General features: G+C 45.4%; 1 protein-coding gene across 2 annotated transcripts in view; it reads right to left on the reverse strand.

Annotated features, from left to right (window-relative positions):
- Window positions 1-18459, reverse strand: part of LOC147458917 (phytochrome 1-like) — a 39153-nt gene extending 20694 nt beyond the window's left edge. Inside the window, exon 1 of one of the 2 annotated variants that reach the window (XM_086510336.1) lies at window positions 16017-18459. In XM_086510336.1, the coding sequence (XP_086366462.1) occupies window positions 16017-18060 (2044 nt within the window). In that variant the 5' untranslated portion in view covers window positions 18061-18459. The remainder of the gene's footprint in view (window positions 1-16016) is intronic. The other variant, XM_086510335.1, reaches the window with a different exon arrangement.
- Between the last annotated feature and the right edge of the window lie 2790 nt (window positions 18460-21249).

The raw sequence follows: 21249 nt of genomic DNA on the forward strand, positions 1-21249 counted from the left end.
CCCAATCGCGACGGTGTCGATCTGCTGCCTTTTTGTGTCTTTCCTGAGATTTCTCTAAAGCCTCCCGGACCTTGGCAAAAGCAGTGTCCAAGTCCCTCGTGTACTGGTCGGCTTCAAAAATCTTACCTTTCGTGCTTAGGAAGGGTGGAACCTTCGGAGCACCTTCAATAATCTCAAATGGCGCCTTCCCCGTCGAAGAGTGAATCGTGTTGTTATAAGCAAATTCCACCAAAGACAAAAACTTTTTCCATTGAGTCTTCTGATCCCGAAATGTAAGACTTCAATAAATCCAGTACAACTAAATTTGCAATCTAAGATTGCCCATCTGTCTGTGGGTGGAAAGATTACGAGAACTGCAACCGTGTGCCAATGTTCTCCCAAATAGCCTTCCAAAACAAACTCGTGAATCAAGGATCTCTATCAGAGACTATTGTCTCAGGAATGCCATGCAATCTGAATATCTGGCCAATGAACAATCTTGCTAAATGATCCGGCTTGACTGTTTTCTTCACTGGAATGAAATGAGCTTGCTTGCTAAATCTGTCAATAACAGTACAGATACCATCGTGCGCACTCTATGTCTTCGGGAGGTCAAAAATGAAATCCATAGCAATACTTTCTCAGGGTCGGGTGGAAATGGGTAAAGGTTGTAACAATCCCTGTGTTTTATGCCTGTCAAACTAAACCTTCTGGCATACCAAGCAATTGCGTACAAAATCGTCCACGTCCGTCTTGAGTCTCGGTCAAAAGAAGCAACGCTCCACACCTTTCAAGGTGGTGTCAATGCCGCGGTGACCCGTAAAAGGTGGACAGTGGCATTCGGTTAGAACCTTTTCCCTCAACAGCTGTGTAACACACAACATCGTTTTCTTCCTCAAGTAGCCATCCCGTATGGAATATCCCGCTACTACCTCCCCATTCTTCGTGTGAATACATCCGAAAAATCTGGATCCGTGGCGTACTGATCGACCATGTCCTCGAAGCTTCTATGATGAAACGCGGAAATAGCCAAGACTAACGGCTTCCGGGACAAAGCATCTGCCACCAAGTTCTTTTGTCCCTGTACATGGACAATCTAGAAGTGAAATTGTGACAAGATGTTAGCCCACCGCATCTGTTTTTTTGAAAGCTGCTTCTAGCGTAAACTCTGATGATCAGTGGAGACCGTAAAATCGGCTCCGAGTAGGTAATGTCGCCACTAAGTAAGAGCATGGATAACCGCCAAACGCTCTTTCTCATAAATCTGTGTTGTCAATTCCGGCCTTGAAAACAATCGGCTCTCATAGGCAATGACATGGCCTTCTTGCAGTAAGACCGCACCCAGACTACGACCACAAGCATCACAATATACTTTGAATGACTTTTGCAAATCCGGCAAAGTCAAAACTGGTCCTGTAGTCAATTTCTCTTTCAAAGTCTGAAAGGCAGTCACCTCTATGAGTCCCTAGAAGAAAGAGACTCCTTTCTGTGTCAAGATATGCAAAGGGGAAGCAACCTCTGCAAATTTTCTAATGAACCGCCGGTAGTAAGAACATAAGCCCAAGAAGCTTCTAACTTCATGGACATTCTTCAAATCGGGCCAATCACGTACAGTCTCAATCTTGGCCGGGTCCATCTGTACTCCTGCTGCTAAGACGACGTGTCCCAAAAAGTGTATCTCTAATTAAAAAAATATACTCTTCTAGGCATTGATCACCAGCTTGTGATCTCGCGATGCCTGAAAGACCTGTAGCAGATGTTCGCTATGGTCTGCCTCATCCTTGGAGAAGACTATAATGTCATCAAAGAGAGTGCCAACAAAAGATATGTACTCTCTGAAAATCCTATCCATCATTCGATTAAAGGTCGCTGGAGCATTGGTAAGGCCAAAAGGCATCACCAAAAATTCATATAAACTGAAGGTCATCCAAAAAGCTGTGTTGTAGATATCTCCCAACACGATTCCGATCTGATGATATCCGCTTTTCAAATCGATCCTGCTAAAACAAGAGGATCCCTGTAGTCGGTCAAGAATATCATTAATCCTCGGAATCGGAAATCTGTTCTCGATGGTGATTTTATTGAGAGCTCTATAATCAATGCACATTCTCCAAGATCCATCTTTCTTCAAAACCAACATCGGAGAGCAGTAAGGTGAAGAACTTGGCTGGATAAGACCCTTCTTCAAGAGGTCTTTCACTTGGTTCATAATCTCTTCATTCTGGGCTCGACTCACATGGTAAGGTGGCCGGTTTGATGGTGTGCTTCCAGATATCAAATTAATGGTATGATCCTCAAGACGAGCTGGTGGCAACTCGCCTGGCAGGCCCTCAGAAAAGCAATCGGCATGAGTTGGAGAAAAATCTTGGCGTTCTTTTTCGAGGTCAAAACATATTCGACCTTCAATCATCATTCAGTTCTCTCCAGGAAATCCAGTAAAGAAACTGAATTTCATCAAGTACAATCTCTTTGCCCTTCATTTGTCAAAGTCGCTTTCTCAGCTCGATAGTTAACCACAGCGTTGTTCTTGTGGTACCAAGGGCATTACGTAGAAGTCCTTGTGCCCTAAATACCCCTGACATTGCAAACGAAGTTTGCCAATGACTGGTGTAATGGCAACATCCCGTCCGGGTGCCGCTAGAATTACCTCCGCCTGTGGCCTCAACCTATCAGGCGTAATTCCAAATCGAGCCGCCAATTCAAGTGAAAAGAAGTTGGCTTTAGCTCGTCATCAAAGAAAATGAGGGCTTCCTGATCTTTCACTTTGCCCTAAGTTCGGCAAAGTTGTGTACTTCCGTTCATCTGATTCGGTTCGGGCCCCACGCAATGTGGTACCAGTTCTGCTTTCATCTTCCTTTTTTGCCACATTCCTTTGCTGCTCTAGAACTCTCTGGCATGTCTTCAGTCTGTTCTTGTTGTGCCTTTTTGGGGCACTTTGCAGAGATGTGTCCAAATTCCCCGCAACCAAAACACTTCCACTCTTTGAGATGGATAGCCCTTTCTCTAAGAGTCTGTCAGGGACGTGTATCTTTCTTTTCTTTGTCCTGGGAACTCTCTCTCTTTCTACTTTCATTGTGAGAGGTCTGTTGGGTGCTCTGAGTCACGATCTCATCAATGGGGTAAGTCAAATTTCCCGAATGTATTGCAAAACCCAGTTTCGCATGACCCATCAATTCTTGAATAGTATTTGACTTTTGTTCCAAGTAGTAGTCTCGGATCTCTGTAGGAAGTCCGCAGCAAAATCGCTCAATCTGTTTTTTAAACGAGACCTTAAATGAAGAGGCCGGTAGAAAAGAGCTCCAAAATCTGTCGCAATAAGCGTCCAAAGAATCTCCCTTGGTCATCCGAAGATGATTCCAAGCGGTTCGTATATCTCATCCGTACTCCCGAGTCAGTCACAAGAAAGAGCCTTTTGAATTTCAACCATGTAACTGGAGCATCCTTCCACACAAGAAGAGTGGACCACCATGTTCGAGCATCTCGAAACCCAGAAAAGGATTCAAATCTAATCGACTGTTCACCTTCTTTAAATTCTTTTGTTTTCTTGCTCGTCTTCGAGGAAGTCATATTGGTTGGCTCTGTAGAAGTGCTTCTTTTATGGAGTGCTTTTCTGCGAGTACAGGTTCCGCTTTTCTGCACTCGTCTATCTTTTTGGCTTTCCTCCCTACCTGAGAGGAGAAGCGATGGCCACATGCCATCTCAAGTAAATCTTATCAATCGGGTAATTCTTCAAGTGTTTCGCCAATCTCGGGTCCCTACAGTACTTAATCAATTGTTCACACATATGCCAATCTGCAGTTGACGTTTGTACTCCTTTCTCGCAAACTTGTCCAAAAAAAATTTGCCCAAATCTTCATTCTTTTCTTCAGTTCCCGCGCCAGATTTTCAACTTTGCTTTGCCTTCCCACTGAAAGGTGTCATCTCTGTCAGATTCTTCACGAGAACCCGTGTAATCTGGGATTCTTTATGGCTTTATGCCCTGTAAGACAGAGTGATGAAGACGGGAGCTACGCCCCATGCGTGATGTATGAAGGGTGTGAGTGGCTAATAAGTCCGGGGTCGAGACACAAAGATTCTTTCCCAAAAGCTGTGCGTTGCAAAAAGGATCGGATCCTCCGTAGAAGAAGAATCTTTCTGTGCTCTGATACCATTGTAACAAACTTGGACATCCCAAGTAAAGATTCTACCGCGACACAGCAGAGATTCACTTCAAAACAGTTCACAATTCAAACTTGAGTCGACACGGCCCGGCGTAGTTCCGTGCCTACAGATATTGGCCCCAAAGACTTGCGCCCCTTTCGGTATTTCTTTTTGTATTAATCTGTGTTCAAAGTACAAGGGAGTGGGTAGGTGCTCACTCTCAGACTCTATGTCTAGATGCTCTGAGAAGTGAGGCCCTGCCCACTTATTTATTGGTACAAGGGATGCCCAAAAGCAGAGCCCCAAAAGCAGTAAGTGAAAAGCTTTTAAATATAAAGCAACTATCCCCAACAGCTGCCAATTCAGCCAGCGTAATTTCCAAAAATCCGTCCGCTCTGCCACGTCAGCAAGTCGGTGCAAAAAGCAGGATTTCCGTGCGGCTTGTCAACTATTTTACGGAGCATCCGTACGGTACTGCCACGTCAGTCTGCCGCCACGTCATCCTGGCATGTACCCTGTTGCCAGCCTGTGTGAGTGTCCGGAGGAAGTGCCACGTCACCAATTTGTGGCAGACAGACGTGCACATCATTGCATCAGCTAGAGATTGAGACTGGCAAATTTAGGAGAGTACCAGCAGAGGCCAAGATATGCCAGTTGTGTCATATAGAGCCAGAGACAGAGTTACATCACATTTGTCATTGTCCGGTATACTATGAGATATGAGGCCGCTTTCATTGTCTATTCAGAGAGGGCTTGGACCATTGGCTAGAGTCATGAGATATCAGGATCAGAGATGCCTCGGGTTGTTTTTGCTAGAGCTACGCAAACACAGGAAGAGCCTCGAGGAGATAAGGCAATGGGAGACATTCACAAAGGGAGATTACTGACTTCTTTAGAGCAAAGACTCAACAGCCACATGAGCATGCTTCACAACAGACTTCAGAGCGCACTTATACGAGAGATATATTAGTCGACATTGGACAGAGCCATTGAGCTCGGGAGAGCTAGACGCCCACGTCTACGAGGGCGACCATGACATCGATGGAGGCTCCATCAAAGGATCAGGACTATTCTAGCACGATATGGGAGACGCCGAATACGACTATTTACAGAGGCGGACATTGATGAAGCTCTACAACGATCGATGTAGTACTTTCTCGACCAATGCCCGATGTCGAGCATCTTCGGACACTGATGATGATAATCAGGATGATGATTTTAGTCTTTCACTTTACTTCACTTTCACTTCATTTATATTTTTGTACCCAAACATGGGATTAGATCCACCAAGATTGTATCAGTTTGGTCTCATAGGTCATTTTGGCCTTTTGAAGATGTTTAATATAACATTTCATCTCATCTCATCTCTCTCTCTCTCTCTCTCGCAATGAAAGCTTTGACCCTTTGCATTACATAGAATCGACCATAGGTCCATATACAAGAAAATGGGAAAAACCTTGGAAGGTATACGAGGGGGGGAAATCCCAAATCAAACCACACGAAACATCTAGGGATAAAGATACGCCAATCACGTGGTGAAGATAGCCATCTAAATTGCGATCAAGTCTACCCAAATCTGCTTGAAGCTCTATCCACCTGCAACTCATAAAAGCCAAGGGACGGTGAAACCCCTGGGGCGTGCCTCCAAAATCATCCACTTCCACTCAAGCATTTCCTAATGATGTACCAAAAAGGTGTATATATGGCATAACCAAACTGCAAGAGACGTAGGAGGGACCCACTCGTTGTCCACCTCAAAAGCCAAGGGAAGGTACCAAGATGCACATCTCTCTCTCACAAAACCACCTTCCCTAAGGCCTCTCTAAACAAATCTACAAATTGTCTCATATCCATAAACTAATTGGCCTCAACCATGGTCTGCTCCTGTATGGTATCATACGCAGACTCCTTCGTCCAAAGGGAATCATCATGTAAAACTTGAACTCTAAATCTGATCATGGGAGCTCTCTGTGGACTAAGGAAAATGTGACGTGTCCCTGGCAATTGCAAGAAAAACATATCGACACATAGTAGCCCACTCCTCAAAGAAACTGAGCAAGCAAGATCTCAGAAACCAGGTCATTTGTTAGAGATGCGAAGCCTGCTGAATAGTCAAAATCCTCTCTAAACTACAAAGATTCACTCTGTTGCTCCTCCTAAACAATGCCTACTGTGAAAGGACAGAATCTTCAAGAGATCCAGAGTCTGTCGAACTGGCCTATCCTAGGGCAACTCATGTTGCTCCTAGGCTGCCATCGATTGCTGGTCCTCCTCTGTCCCTTTGTCCAATTGCCCTCGCACCTTCTCTCGATCTTTATCTAGTAACCTCTCCTCCAGAGGTCCGTCTGGGGGCTGCTCTTCCTCTGCCAACCTCTGTCTCATTACTTGTTGAGGGAATGGCCGAGGGCAGGCTCGATTGGCTGCTGAAGTAACAGACCCCAACGAGGAGATGGTGAAACCGACCCGTGGGGCGGTAGGCGTTGGCTTTCACCCGAAATTCTTTACTTTAGACACAGACAGAGTACTTTGCAAAGGTAACCTGTAACGGGGATTAACACCTAAGTACACACACAGCTCGGGAGCTAGAATGCTCCGAGCATACGCCGACAACCTGTAGGACCCAAATTTGGCGCCCCTTTCGGTATTTCTTTATTCTTTAACAAAGGGAATAAAACCTGTGATCTCCTACGAGCTGCCCCGCACAATCAAGGCTAAGAAACACCTGTTCTGGCCCGATTTCGGCAACATAACTGTACTAGGACGCTTCACAGTCAGTATCCCCACGCAATAGATGACTTTCTTGACGCATACAGACACTTTGCAAAAGCTGGCGAGAATCTGCAGCACGCTGAATTCTCTGTTTTCTGCCCCGAAAATGCGCCAGATCACCTGTACAGCGGTCCCCTCGCGTCCCCGAACCTCCTGGGGGTATTAGGGTCCGTTTAGGGCCGAAACCCTAAACCTGCAAAAATACACAGCAGGCTGTAATTCCCTGTTTTGGGCTCCGTTTCGCGTGCCGGTCGCATCTGTAGCAAGACCTCGAGCTCCCGCGCCTGTAGGGCTACTTGCCCTTTGAATCGGACGAGATTTCTCACGTGAAACCTCTCCGAATTCACCTGTACCTGCAGGGGATTAGCCGCTAGCTAATCCAGTACCTGTGCAAGAAGCTCTTGCCTCAGCAATCGCGCATGAACCCACATAATTGTACATTGGTCAAATGAAAAGCCCACTAGAGGGGCATAACATACTGCTCATAGGGGAGAGAGAGAGAGCAGTGCGTAGTGCGTAGCGTGCAGGGCATCACTCCTGGCACCGCACTGTACATAGGAGGGAAAGGAAGCACTCCATAGCTCTTAACCTGTGACAGTTTGCAAATGAGGCCTCTCCCAGCATGAAATTCAGCGTCAATTCTTCTTGCATGAGGAAAGTGCACAAGAGTGTGCCACTTGGTGCATTTGCAGACCATTTCCCGTTTCGGGTCTGTCGCTTAAAAATCTCCCGATTGGTCGCTTAGTTGACCTCGCGGCAAAGTTGTAAAGTGTTCCCCTAGTTAATACCGGAGGTAATGACACGAACACATTTCGTGGCCCAAAATAGCAGTTCCCTAAATTTTAGGAAATGATTCCGTTGGGCTCCCTGTGGTCATCTGACCATCAATCCTCATTGGGACCGCATCCAAAAGTGCAATGTGGCCCAACTGTCGGATACTTTTCTGTTGGTAGTCACACCTTGACTTTAGGCCTTTATTGAGTTCACTTCCTAGTATCCACCAGCTTGCTAAGTGCGACGGGAGGGGACCTATATGATCTTGCTTTGAGCCTAGACATCCTCTTACCATACGAATTCCAGTGCCGACCACTACCCATCTACGGGTGAAACTACAGTTCACATTGGCCATACAATGTCCGACTGTTTGCTACTTCAAGAAGAGGGTCTCAAAAATAAAACAAAACCCCTTGGAAAGAAACCAACAACTAAAGTTAGCAGTTGCCACGTCCTCGTGACATAGTTAACAGTTGCCACGTCCTCGTGACATAGTTAACAGTTGCCACGTCCCCGTGACATACCCCCCTCTTGAAATCGCAAACGTCCTCGATTGCATACCATAAATACATGCCACTGATGATCTTGTGCTATCAACACTCTTTTATCATCGCATGTATCCGCAAGAAAGGTCATAACACATAGATACAAATGACTTAATGAGGCCTTCATACTTTTGTCATTTCCATCTATTACACTGAATTCATATGTACATTTGATGTACTAGCTCTATCATTACCCCTCCTTTGCACACGTTGGATTGGGGCATAAGTAGGCTGTAACACAAAGGCTTCAAGGTAAAGCTGCAATACATTTGGTGACTCTGACACTTCATGCTCTTCCATCCACTTTGCATCCATAGGCGGATAGTTCTTGAACTTCACCAAATAGCGTCTTGCAACTTGTCCTATAACTTTTCTGTCCTTATGTGCCAAAACTTGCTCAGGTACCAAGATCTCATCAAGTTCCTCAACTTCTTGCTGATGCTCATCTGGCATATCTTCTAGCACATCACCTACGAAGGGTCTTAGAAGACTCACGTGAAACGCATTATGAATCTTCCACGCATCAGGCAATTTCAGCCTGTAAGCCACATCGCTGATCTTGTCAAGCACTTAAAAAGGCCCATAGTAACGCATGTTGAGCTTAGGAAACAACCGTTCCTTGCCCTTCATCTTCTTTAACCTTGCCTTTTCGAACCTTCACAGAACCCAATCACCACGTGATAACAACAATTCACAACGGTGACGATCAGCAGCCTTTTTCTGCTTTGCCCGAGTCTTCTCCAAGGCAACTTTAATCTTCTTATACATCTCATCCATGTTCTCAACATATCGATCTGCCTCAAAGATCTTGTCCTTTGTATGCAGAATGGGAGGAACCTTTTTGCCGCCTTCAACAATCTCAAAAGTGCTTTGCCAGTAGACGAATGCACCGTATTATTGTACGCATACTCAAGCATAGGCAAACACTATTCCCACTTGGCCTTATTATCTGACACATAGCATTTCAGCAGATCTAAGACAATAGAATTAGCCTCTTTTGACTGTCCATCAGTTTGTGGATGAAACGAAGACGAGAACTTGAGCGTGGTGCCCATGTTCTCAAACAATCCTCTCCAGAACAAACTGGTCATGCGAGGATCACGATCACTGATAATCGATTGTGGCATACCATGGTACTTCAACACATTGTACATGAACAAGCGTGCCATCTGATCAGATTTTATCTTCTTCCTGACAGGGATAAAATGAGCCTGCTTGCTGAACCTGCAGATAATGGTCCATATACCATCATTCCCTGCTGGCGTTCTTGGAAGATCAAAGATAAAGTCCATAGCAATGCTTTGCCATGGCTTATCCGGAATCGGCAGTGGTTGTAACAACCCTGGTGCCTTTTGCCTGTCAAACTTGACCTTTTGGCAAACTATGCATGCTCACATAAAGGCATCCACATCTCTCCTCAAGGTAGGCCAATAGAAGAATGTCTCTACCGCTTTAACTGTTGCATCAATGCCACGATGCCCTGCATACGGTGGGACGTGACTCTCTTCCATGACCTTATGTCGCAGTGGCCTAGTGACACAAAGTCTACCATGCATCATCATAAAACCATCTCTGAGGAGGTAGTGCTCGTGATGTTGCCCCTCTTGTAACTGTTCAAAGATCCTTGCAAAATCTTCATCAGCAGTATATTGTTCCGTCATGTCATCTAACTCATGATGAAAAGGAATTGACATAGCTAAAATTGTGGCTTTCTTGATAACGCACCAGCCACAACATTCTTCTTGCCTTCCACATGAATAATCTGGAAGTGGAACATGGAAAGAATGATTGTCCATCGCATATGCTTTTCGGATAACTTTGACTGTGTCAAGAAGTATCGCAAGGTCTGATGATCTGTTTGGACAACAAAATCAGCACCTAAGAGGTAGTGCTTCCAGCTAGAAAGCGCATGAATCACGGCCAAGAGCTCTTTCTCATAGCTTGCATAGTCCTCTCTGGCCCTTGCAAAATTCGGCTTTCATAAGCTACTACCCGTCCATCTTGCATTAGCACTACTGCCACACGCGTCACATTGGACCACAAATGACTTCCTGAGATCCGGCAAAACAATAACTGGATCTGAAGTCAACTTTTCCTTTAAGAGACTAAAAGCTAAAATCTCTTTTTGGGTCAATCTGAAAGTGACCTTTTCTTTTGCAAAGCATGAAGAGGCGATGCTATCTCTGCAAAATTTCTAATAAACCTTCTATAGTAGGAACACAACCCCAAGAAGCTTTTAACATCGTGCACAGTCTTCAAGTCTGGCCATGTCTTGATAGCTTCGACCTTTGCTGGATCCATTCTAACACCATCCTTTGAAACTATGTGGCCAAGAAAGTGGATCTCTTCGAGGAAGAATTCACTTTTCTTAGGATTGACAAGTAACCCGTGTGATTGCGCAGCTCTTCGAACACAATGGTCAAGTGACGCCTATGCTCCTCTTCATTCTTCGAATACACTATCCTGTCATCGAAGAACGTCCCAACAAACTATTGATGTGAGCGGAAAATCCGGTCCATCATTCTGTTGAACGTTGCAGGAGCATTTGTTAGCCCAAACGGCATCACTAGAAACTCATAAAGACCAAATGCCGTTCTAAATGCAGTCTTGTGCACATCCTCTGGCCTTATATGAATCTGATGGTACCCACTCTGAAGGTCTATCATGCTGAAAATTGCAGCACCCTCTAAACGATTGAGAATATCATCAATTCTAGGAATAGGAAACCTATTCTTGATGGTATTCTTATTCAACACACGGTAATCAATACACATGCGCCATGAGCCATCCTTCTTCTGCACTAGGAGCACTGGGGAGCAAAAAGGTGAAGAACTAGGCTGAACCTCAACCTGGTCTATAATCTCTTTCTGTTGTGCCGCACTAACCCTGTAGGGAGGTCTATTTGGTGGGCTACACCCTGGCACCAAATCTATCCGATGGTCCTCAGGTCTCTCTGGCGGCAATTGCGGCGGTAATGAATCAGAAAAACAGTCACTAAACTTTTGCAAAAATGTTGACCCTTCTTTATCTAACACAGATAAATTTGATTGATCACTTTCTGAGACATGACGTGCAAAAATCAAGTACACAGAAAGATGATTCTTTATTACAAAAGTGATAGCAGAAGCAGATACAATAGGGACTGACTCTCCTTTAAGCTTTACATCCAAGATGTGAATTTTGTCCCTATGCTGTACAGTGATCTTTTTGTTGTAGGCATCCAAGACTCCATCCACTCGGAACATCCATGGGAACCCCAACAAGGCGTCACAACCTTCCAGCAGCATGATGTAAAACTCTTCTGTGTCCACATACGACTGAATATACAGACGCAGTTTTCCAATGATGGGAGTAACACACTCTGAGTGGCCAGGACATGCCAACCCTGCCTCTGTTGTGTACCCATCTCTTCAGCTCTGACGCCCAGCTTCATAGCTAACTCTGGTGAGATGAAGTTGGCTTTGGCACCTGGATCAAAGAAGATGAGTGCCGTCTGATCCCTAACTTTACCCCATGCCCTGCATAACTCAATGGCATCTGTGTTGGGCCTGTCATCCACCATGTCTGGCACTAAACTTGCCGTGGGTTTAGGCTTCTTGCCTTTCTGGTCTTCTTTATCCTTTGAGTCGGCTGGTCTTTTCCTTTGTGGACAAATGATAGAAAAGTGACCAGGCTGCTCGCATATAAAGCATTTGTTCTCAGCCATTAGGACCTTCTTTTACTCGAGCGACTTGAGCACAAAAGGCTTCCTTTTCTGTTTCTTTGCTTGCGCTCCAGAAGTTTCGTCTGAATCCTTGTCTTTGGTGGCCTTTTCTGACCCCTGTGACGCATCAGGGGCCGTTTTCACAAAGGGCTTCTTTGCTGAATTTTTCTTTTACTGCCCTCCTTTGTCGCTGCTCGGAAATCCACTATCCTCTCCTTTCAACAAGGCAAGACCAATGTTCGCAACTTCCATAAGCTAAGTGAGGGTAGCCACTCTGTTCTTTGTACAGTAATCGCGAAGCCCTTTAGGCAACCCACAACAGTACTTCTCTATCTGCTCTGTCAATGGCACAAATCTGTAGGAGGTCACTGAGAGTAACGCTTTACAAAACCTCCTAATGTACTCCAGCAAGCTCTTGCACGAAGCTGAAGTAAGCTGGTACCAATCTGTCATGACGTCGGCTTCAAATTCATTTGACAGCCAAGCAGATGCAAACATTTGCTTGAAGTAAACCCAAGTGGCGGGTGCCTGTCCTTGCATTAACAATGTCGTCCACCATGTAAGCGCATTGTCCTTTAAGAAAGTGGCAGCTTTCCTGACCTTCAAGGCCTCTGTTAAATTCCCTCTCGCATAAGCTGTATCAAACTGCTGGAGAAAGGTAAGAGCCTTCGTCTTATCCTCAAAACCACTGAAGGTACTGAACTTTACAGCTGCACCATCTTCTTTGTAAGCCTTCGGCTTCTCTAGTGCCCCCAAGTTATCATAAGGGATGGTCTGCAACATGGGCACTGTAATAGGCATGATCGGCACATCTTCGCCATTCACATTTTGCAAAAGAGGTGCGATATCTGGCTGCTGTCCAGAAAAACCAGCCATGCCAAAATGACCCTGTGGCACCCCAAACTGGCCCTGGTTGCAGTGAAAACCTTGCTGCATGCCAATACTACCATACATGGGGTTTGGCATGATGCCTTGCATACCCCCGAACACTGTTCCTGGCATGTACGGCTGACTTCCAAGTGCATAACCAGCCATACTTTGGATCACTGATCCATCCCCAAAATACCTAGAATGTACCGTGGGTGGTGGAAAAACTGAGTGCATAGCCTGGTATCCAGTTCACTGTCCATTCAAAATAGCATGCTGGCTCTAAAAGGTGGCGGGCTGAACTGGCATAACCTGTGGAACAGGCGTTCTAGCCACCTGTTCAAGCACAGGAGGAACCTGTTTTGGATCCCCTGACTCCGCAACATGCGAGTGTTCCCTTTCCTCCTGGGCCGCATGAAGTACCTGGGCTTGAGCATCAACAAGCTCCGTACGCGACGTAGGTTGCCTATTTTGCTATTGCACTGGTGGCGCTTGCAAGAACTCCATAAACATTGGATTCTGCACCAGCTACGAAAAGACATTCACCGCGGCAACTAATTGAGTCTTGAACGCATCATCCTCAAGTTGCCAAGTCATAAAGCCCTATACTACTGGAGGGACATTCACATTGACAGGAGGTACAGACTGACCTGGTCGTAAGCTCTCGCCAATCTCGAAAACCATAGGGATCTCCTGCCTGTCCTTTGAAGAGGAACCCTCTTCCATAATGCCCTTCCCCTTGTCGGCCATTGTGTAATCCCGCGTTCCTGCACTCTGTGTCTTTACCCAAAACAATCCAGGCTCACTCTTTAGGGAAAAGTGATTGATATCCTGGCAATGGAACCATGAAACCGGCCCGTGGGGTGGTAGGCGTTGGCTTTCACCCGAAATTCTTTACTTTAGACACACACAGAGTACTTTGCAAAGGTAACCTTATAACGGGGATTAACACCTAAGTACACACACGGCTCGGGAGCTAGAATGCTCCGAGCAGATGCTGACAACCTGTAGGCCCCAAATTTGGCGCCCCTTTCGGTATTTCTTTATTCTTTAACAAAGGGAATAAAACCTGTGATCTCCTACGAGCTACCCCTCACAATCAAGTCTAAGAAACACCTGTTCTGGCCCGATTTCGACAACATAACTATACTAGGACGCTTCATAGTCAGTATCCCCACGCAATAGATGACTTTCCCGACGCATACGGACGCTTTGCAAAACTTGGCGAGAATCTGCAGCACACTGAATTCCCTGTTTTCTGCCCCGAAAATGCGCCAGATCACCTGTACAACAGTCCCCTCGTGTCCCCGAACCTCTTGGGGGTATTAGGGTCCGTTTAGGGCCGAAACCCTAAACCTGCAAAAATACACAGCAGGCTGTAATTCCCTGTTTTGGGCTCCGTTTCGCGTGCCGGTCGCATCTGTAGCAAGACCTCGAGCTCCCGCACCTGTAGGGCTACTTGCCCTTTGAATCGGACGAGACTTCTCACGTGAAACCTCTCCGAATTCACCTGTACCTACAGGGGATTAGCCACTAGCTAATCCAATACCTGTGCAAGAGGCTCTTGCCTCGGCAATCGCGCATGAACCCACATAACTGTACATTGGTCAAATGAAAAGCCCACTAGAGGGGCATAACATACTGCTCATAGGGGAGAGAGAGAGAGAGAGCACTGCATAGCGTACCGGGCATCACTCCTGGCACCAGACTGTACATAAGAGGGAAAGGAAGCACTCCATAGCTCTTAACATGTGAGACAGTTTGCAAATGAGGCCTCTCCCAGCATGAAATTCAACGTCAATTCTTCTTGCATGAGGAAAGTGCACAAGAGTGTGCCACTTGGCGCATTTACAAACCATTTCCCGTTTCGGGTATGCCGCTTAAAAATCTCCCGACCGGTCGCTCAGTTGACTTCGCGGCAGAGTTGTAAAGTGTTCCCCTAGTCATACCGGAGGTAATGACGCGAACACATTTCGTGGCCCAAAATAGCAGTTCCCTAAATTTTAGGAAATGATTCCGTTGGTCTCCCTGTGGTCATCTGACCATCAATCCTCATTGGGACCGCATCCAAAAGTGCAGCAAAAAACGCTAGGTATCTGCTCCAAAAACGCTGGCTGATTTTGCTTGCTTGAAAATGCTAGGGTTCTCCTGTTGTTCTTGCTGAGAAGGTGCACTTGATGGCGGTCTCCTGCCTCTTTTGCCCAAAAGTGCTAGCGCTAGGTTTACTTGTATACTTGCTTGGTCAGTTTTCCCTACCCAGTTTCCCAACAAAAGTCACTTAAAAATAATAATTGAAAATTGGCTAAAATAGGGAAAATAGGTCTATGCACTATAAAAATGCTCCTAATGGGTTCTGATGATCATCCTATGTGCAACCAGAGGATATGCATCTACTTTAAGTGTCTGGACATGCACGGTCTGCAAACAGACTCACAAAAGTGCCAGATCACTTCCTAATCTAACTCAACTGAACCCATGCCATGAAGTAGCTTGTCCACGTACACATAGGGTTAGATGTGCACGTGACGTCCCACCAATAGAGCAGCTTACCAGAGTCTAGAACCTAAAAGGCTCATGACCACCGACACAGTAAAGACACCACCACAGAGAAAATGAGTAACATTTGAGTGCTACAAGTTGGTGAACCAATGGGATTTTCCACCAATAGAGCAGCTTACAGGAGTCTAGAACCTAAAAGGCTTATGACCACCGACACATAGAAGACACCACCACTGGTGAAGATTCTCCCTATAATGCAGTAACATCACTGAAGTTGTGCATTATGAGAAAGCCGAAGGGTGTGCCCAAGCGGATAAGGTTGCAAGCGATGGGAGTGCTGGTGGTCAGGGGCTAAAAAGGTGGCGGCTGAGTGCTGAAAGAATGACGGCTACGGGGTTGCAGGCGGCTGAATGTAAGGCTGCTATGATCTGCGAGGGCAATGTGCTACACGGAGCAATATAAGGCTATGGCATGAAAGGCAATGGGAAGGGGGATATAGAGGGCTGCAGGGCAGAGGACAGAGCTAGCACGCGAGGGGATTTCAGGCACGGCAGAATTCAGAGCACACAAGGATGGGGCCCACAACATTCAGCTCTCTCTCTCTCTCTCTCTCTCTCTCTCTCTCTCTCTCTCTCTCTCTCTCTCTCACACACACACACACACATCAACCATCAACACATTGAAAAGATTAACATGTGATAGAAGCTACAAAGAGCACAACTCTGACAAAATATATTCACCTTGCAGGGCTAAACACAAAAGTCGTTCTACAATTTCTGCAGAATCCTCCACGACTAGGTCCCCAACCAAGGACCTGTTCATAGCTTCTTCAACAGAAAGACCAGTCAGCTCTGCAATCTTGGCATTCCATCCATTGATAAATCCTCCTGCATCAACAGCAAATATAGGAGCCGTGGCAGTCTCAATCAAGCGTACCATTTCATTCGCAACGGTACTCAGTTCATCCATTCCTTGAAGTTTCAAATCATTCAAGCGGGCATGTATCATAGTTTTAGTGTCACTGTCATCTATATCCTGAAACGACCCTCGAAGAATCAGCTGTAATGAGTGGATAGCATCCATCTCCACATCTTCCCAAGGCAGGCTTCTCCTCTTCACCACTTCAAGAAAAGCCTTGAAAGAAGACCTTGGGTGCATCTTTCTGCCATCATCTCTATCCTCAGGATCATGCTTAGCCCCTCCCCACTTTATTTCCTTTGCAGTGTGAGATCTGAACCAAAATAGAAAATCCCTTGACGTGATTTTGGCAGCAGCCATCCCACAAACTGCATCTCCTAAAGCCGCTGCACCCGGATAGCCTGCATCAGCCAAGCTGTCTGTACTTAAACCTGTTGAGTCTCGATGCACATCTAGAAGCCATTCCGCAAGATCCCTGATTTGTGGCTCTGTAGGAGTCGTTCCAAGTAGCCAAAACTTTTTTCCATAGTACAACGCAGCCCCATCACACTTGACTAAATCCATTATGTTGGGAGACTCTGACACAATACCGATTGGAGCATCCCTGAGAAGCATGTCACAAAGAAGAGTTTGAGTCCGCAAGATGTGCTTCTCTCGCATCTGTGCAGCTAGCTCAACTTCCATGTTCAATTGAAGGCCAAAGACCTGCATCAGAAACTCACAGGCTGACCTAAGGGAAAATGCAACAGCTCGTGGGTTGGTATGGTGACATACTACGAGGCCCCAAAGTTTCCTTGGCTTGGGCTTATGAGATCTGCTGCTAGATTCTTCTTCATTGTCATTCACGAGCACTGCCATTACCAAAGAAGCCGCAGACCCCATGTTCGCCATGTACTGACTATGGCACCCATGGGGAGCTCGTAATGTGGAGCCGGCCAGACTTAAGGGCTGCCTCAGTTCTCTATCCTGGATCACTTTGACTGGAATAGCTCGGCAATCACATATCATTCTCACTCTGTTTTTCATAAAAAGAAATCGAGATGCCTGTGGTATATCAGTTGCAGGATAATGCAACCCCAGGTAGGGCTCAAGATCAGACTTCCGAATCTCTGCCACAACCTCACCATGCTCATCTTCGTGGAACCTGTAACACATGACTCGATCGTAACCTGTAAGCTCCCGAACCTCTTCCACCACAGAGTCACATAATAAGCTGATATCACCTACAGGAAGAGCCTGTAGTCTAGAAATAGCCTTGGCAGCTAATTTATGGGACTGAAGAGCGCCCGCAGCTGAGACGACTAAGTCAGAACCTCTTATAGGTTCAAAATCCATCACCAAACCAACATCTATACGGTGCAGGATAGCATTGAAGGGCTTCCCAGAGCTTCGGCAATGCACCATGATAGGGTTCAGCATAGAGACATCAACAGCACCAACGGCCTTCTCGAGAGCAGCCGCACTGGCAGGGGTGAAAAGGGTGCGTGCATCAGCGCCTATGCCGAGAATTTCTCGCACACCTACGCTAGGCACAGCCTGAGGTAAGAGATCGAGCATTTCCGGGGCGTTCTCACTGAAGGCAACGATGCGAAAGCTGCCTTCTTCGATGGCAAGCATACAGCCAAAAGGCTGAATGAGGCCGCCACGCTGCATACGCTGAAGATAAGCAGTGACCGCTTGGGCAGGGATGCTCTCGCTGGTTGCATTAAGAGAGCGTGTGTAGTCGAAGGAGCTACCTGTGTTGTCAGATTGCTCATAGACAGCATGGAGCCGGGCATCCGCTGTGGTCTGCGCAACAGCCCGCAGGTTCTGCCGAGACCTCTGCACGGCGCTGCCAGAGGAAGACTGGTTTGTCTTGGACGACATCTTCGACTTCTTCACGCACACCGCTAGCAGCTACATAATTGCGCTAGTTTGGGAGCTCTTCATCAGCAGCTCTCAGCCAGTGTCGGGAATAGTTTGCCTCCGGACAAGTACAGCAGTTTCAGATTGCTTGTTCCAGCTGGACTTGTGTTGGATGCTCATTTGGTAACCCATGTGCCCATTATCACGTTGGTGATAGAAAGGGAGAAGATTGGTCACATTGAAAGTCTCTAGCGTGATGTTGGAGGGGTTTGAACCTGTGACCTCGGGAACGAGTAGAAGACGTAGCCACCAAGTATGTGCCTTCATGTTGGAAGGCTTGCACCTATGACCTCAGGTATGAGTAGAGGAAGTAAATATGTCTATAAAACAATCGATCGACGTCGTGTTGTGGGACGGCTGATGTTAGGTACGAGTAAAGGGAGTTGCCACTAAATCAATTCATAACACATAGACTCATTTGGTGGCTTCTCTCTCTCTCTCTCTCTCTCTCTCTCTCTCTCTCTCTCTCTCTCTCACACACACACACACACATACATACATATATATACACACACACACACACACAAAGTGTGCGCACATCTTCTCTTCCCCCCTTCTCTCTTTATAACATGAGTGCGTGCTCCTCCAGACATAACCACCAAAACAATCTAGAGAGAGAGAGAGAGAGAGAGAATCTTTTGATGCTTTGAGGGCCTCTTGCTTGATTGGAGTGAAACATTCCTTTTGAGCAATCTCTTTTTGATGTGACATTGTTTCAATTGTGGCTAGCCGCATAGCCACCTATCTAAAGGTTTAAAACCCCACACGCACCCTACAAGCTAAGTTCTCTCTTTTAACTTAACAGACCAAATTCAATCAATCCCAACAACAACAACAACAACAACAAGATGGGCTTTTTAATGCACTAGCACCAATCAACTCTTGTTTAGCATGAATCACCATGCTAAACAAGAGCTTATTGAAACCATAAAGGGCGGTAGAGTTCACAATTTGAATACGAAAAGAACGTCTCTTAGTCATGAAAAAGTAAGTTCTTTAAATTGACCATGAAGAATGTGATGTATGTCGAACTTATCTATTGTAGATTACATTTCAAACCCCCCCCCCCCCCCCCAAAAAAAACAAGTGAAAGGGTCACGACGGCTTTCAAAAACAAAAAGAAAGTGATAAAATTGTTAGGTTGAATTAAACTGGTATCAGTGTTTGGGAAAGGATTGCCTCAGCTTAGTCTTGAGCCGATTGAAAATCGAGACTAACTAACTGCAAACCATGGTAAATGGAAGAAAAAACGATGAAACATGTGAGAAAGTCGCCCAAAATTTTGCAAATCTCAAAATTTCTACTAGTATTTCTGATTTTCTTCTTTGTGAGGAAGAAACTCGATCAGCAGCCGCTTAATAAAAGAGACTTTTCCGAACGTTAACACTGATTGGAATCAAGCTATAAAATGCAAGAAATGTAAAGCCATATGAAGTTGTGAAATGAAAGTGAAATTAAAAAAACTAATTAATATATATGTGTATGTATAGAATTTATTAGAATTGTACAAAGTGAAGCTTCACTTTAGCATTCTAAAACAATAGAATGAAAGAAAAATATGTGTGTGTGTAAAATTTACTAAAATTTATGCAAGGTGAAGCTTCACTTTAGCATTCTAAAACAATAGAATTCAAGAAAAGTAAAGACATGTCAAGACGTGAAATGAAAGGTAAGTCTCCATCATGTCACGATGTGGAATGGATGTGAAATGAAAGGAGTCTCCTTAACCCAACACAACACTAAGGGTTTCTTCTAGAAAGCCAAAAAATCAATAACATCAATATAGTGGTAGTTGAGAGTATTTTTGCACTATTCTTGCCTACTAGGTTGATATGTCATATGAAAACCCAAAAAATCAAAATTTTCTTTCAATAACATCAATGTAATGGTAGTTAAAACCATCTTTGCACTAAACTCGGCTTGACTAGTCCACACATGCACACATCCATCGGCTAAGAAGTTGATTGAACAAGGTTATAATTGCATGCAAAAGAGGGGGGTCTTGCAAGTCACAAATAGTGTACTTGTAAATTACATCTCTCTCTCTCTCTCTCTCTCTCTCTCTCTCTCTCTCTCTCTCTCTCACACACACACACACACACACACACACACATTTAGGAGAGTACCAGCAGAGGCCAAGATATGCTAGTTGTGTCATAAAGAGCCAAAGATAGAGTTACATCACATTTGTCATTGTCCGGTGTATTATGAGATATGAGGTCGCTTTCACTGTCTATTCAGAGAGGGCTTTGGACCATTGGCTAGAATCATGAGATCTGAGGATCAGAGATACCTCGGGTTGTTTTGCTAGAGCTACGCAGACACAAGGAGAGTCTCCTGAGGAGAGCACAGGCAATGGGAGACATTCACAAAAGACATTCCTCACTATTTTAGAGCAAAGACTCAACAGTAGATGAGCATGCTTCATAGCAAACTTCATAGCGCACGTATACTAGAGGTATATTAGTTGACAGAGCCATTGAGCTCGAGAGAGCTAGACACCCACGTCTACGAGGGCAACCACGACATCGACAGAGGCTCCATCAGAGGATCGGGACTATTCTAGCACGACATGGGAGCACCCAATATGACTATTTGAAGAGGTGGACATTAATGAAGCTCTTCAACAATCGATGTAGTACTCTCTCGAACAACGTTCGATGTCGAGCATCCTTGAGCACTAATGATGATGATGATGATTTTAGTCTTTCCCTTTACGTCACTTCATATTTTCTCTTTTATTTTTGTACCCAAACATTGGATTAGATCCACCAAGATTGTCTCAATTTGATCTCATAGGTCATTTTGGCCTTTTGAAGACGTTTAATCTAACATTTCATTTTATTTCTCTCTCCCTCCCTCCCCCCCCCCTCTCTCTCTCTCTCTCTCTCTCTCTCTCTTTGTGTATGTGTGTGTTTCTCAATCAAACATGGAAATGCATTGCCTTTGACGTTTATGCTAATATTTCCAAAGGATGACCTTGCGTCCTCAAATTTCTAGAAATCCACATCCACATTACACAATATTTGTTGTTGTTGTTGTTGTGGTGCTTATATAACTCAAGCATATCATCTATTTGTTGTTGTTGTTGTTGTTGTTGTTGTTGTTGTTGTTGTTGTGTGTGTGTGTGTTGGGGGGGGGGGGGGGGGG

This window comes from Adiantum capillus-veneris, chromosome 4 (assembly GCF_014529385.1).
Source record: "Adiantum capillus-veneris isolate H3 chromosome 4, ASM1452938v2, whole genome shotgun sequence".
Classification (NCBI taxonomy): Eukaryota; Viridiplantae; Streptophyta; class Polypodiopsida; order Polypodiales; family Pteridaceae; genus Adiantum; species Adiantum capillus-veneris.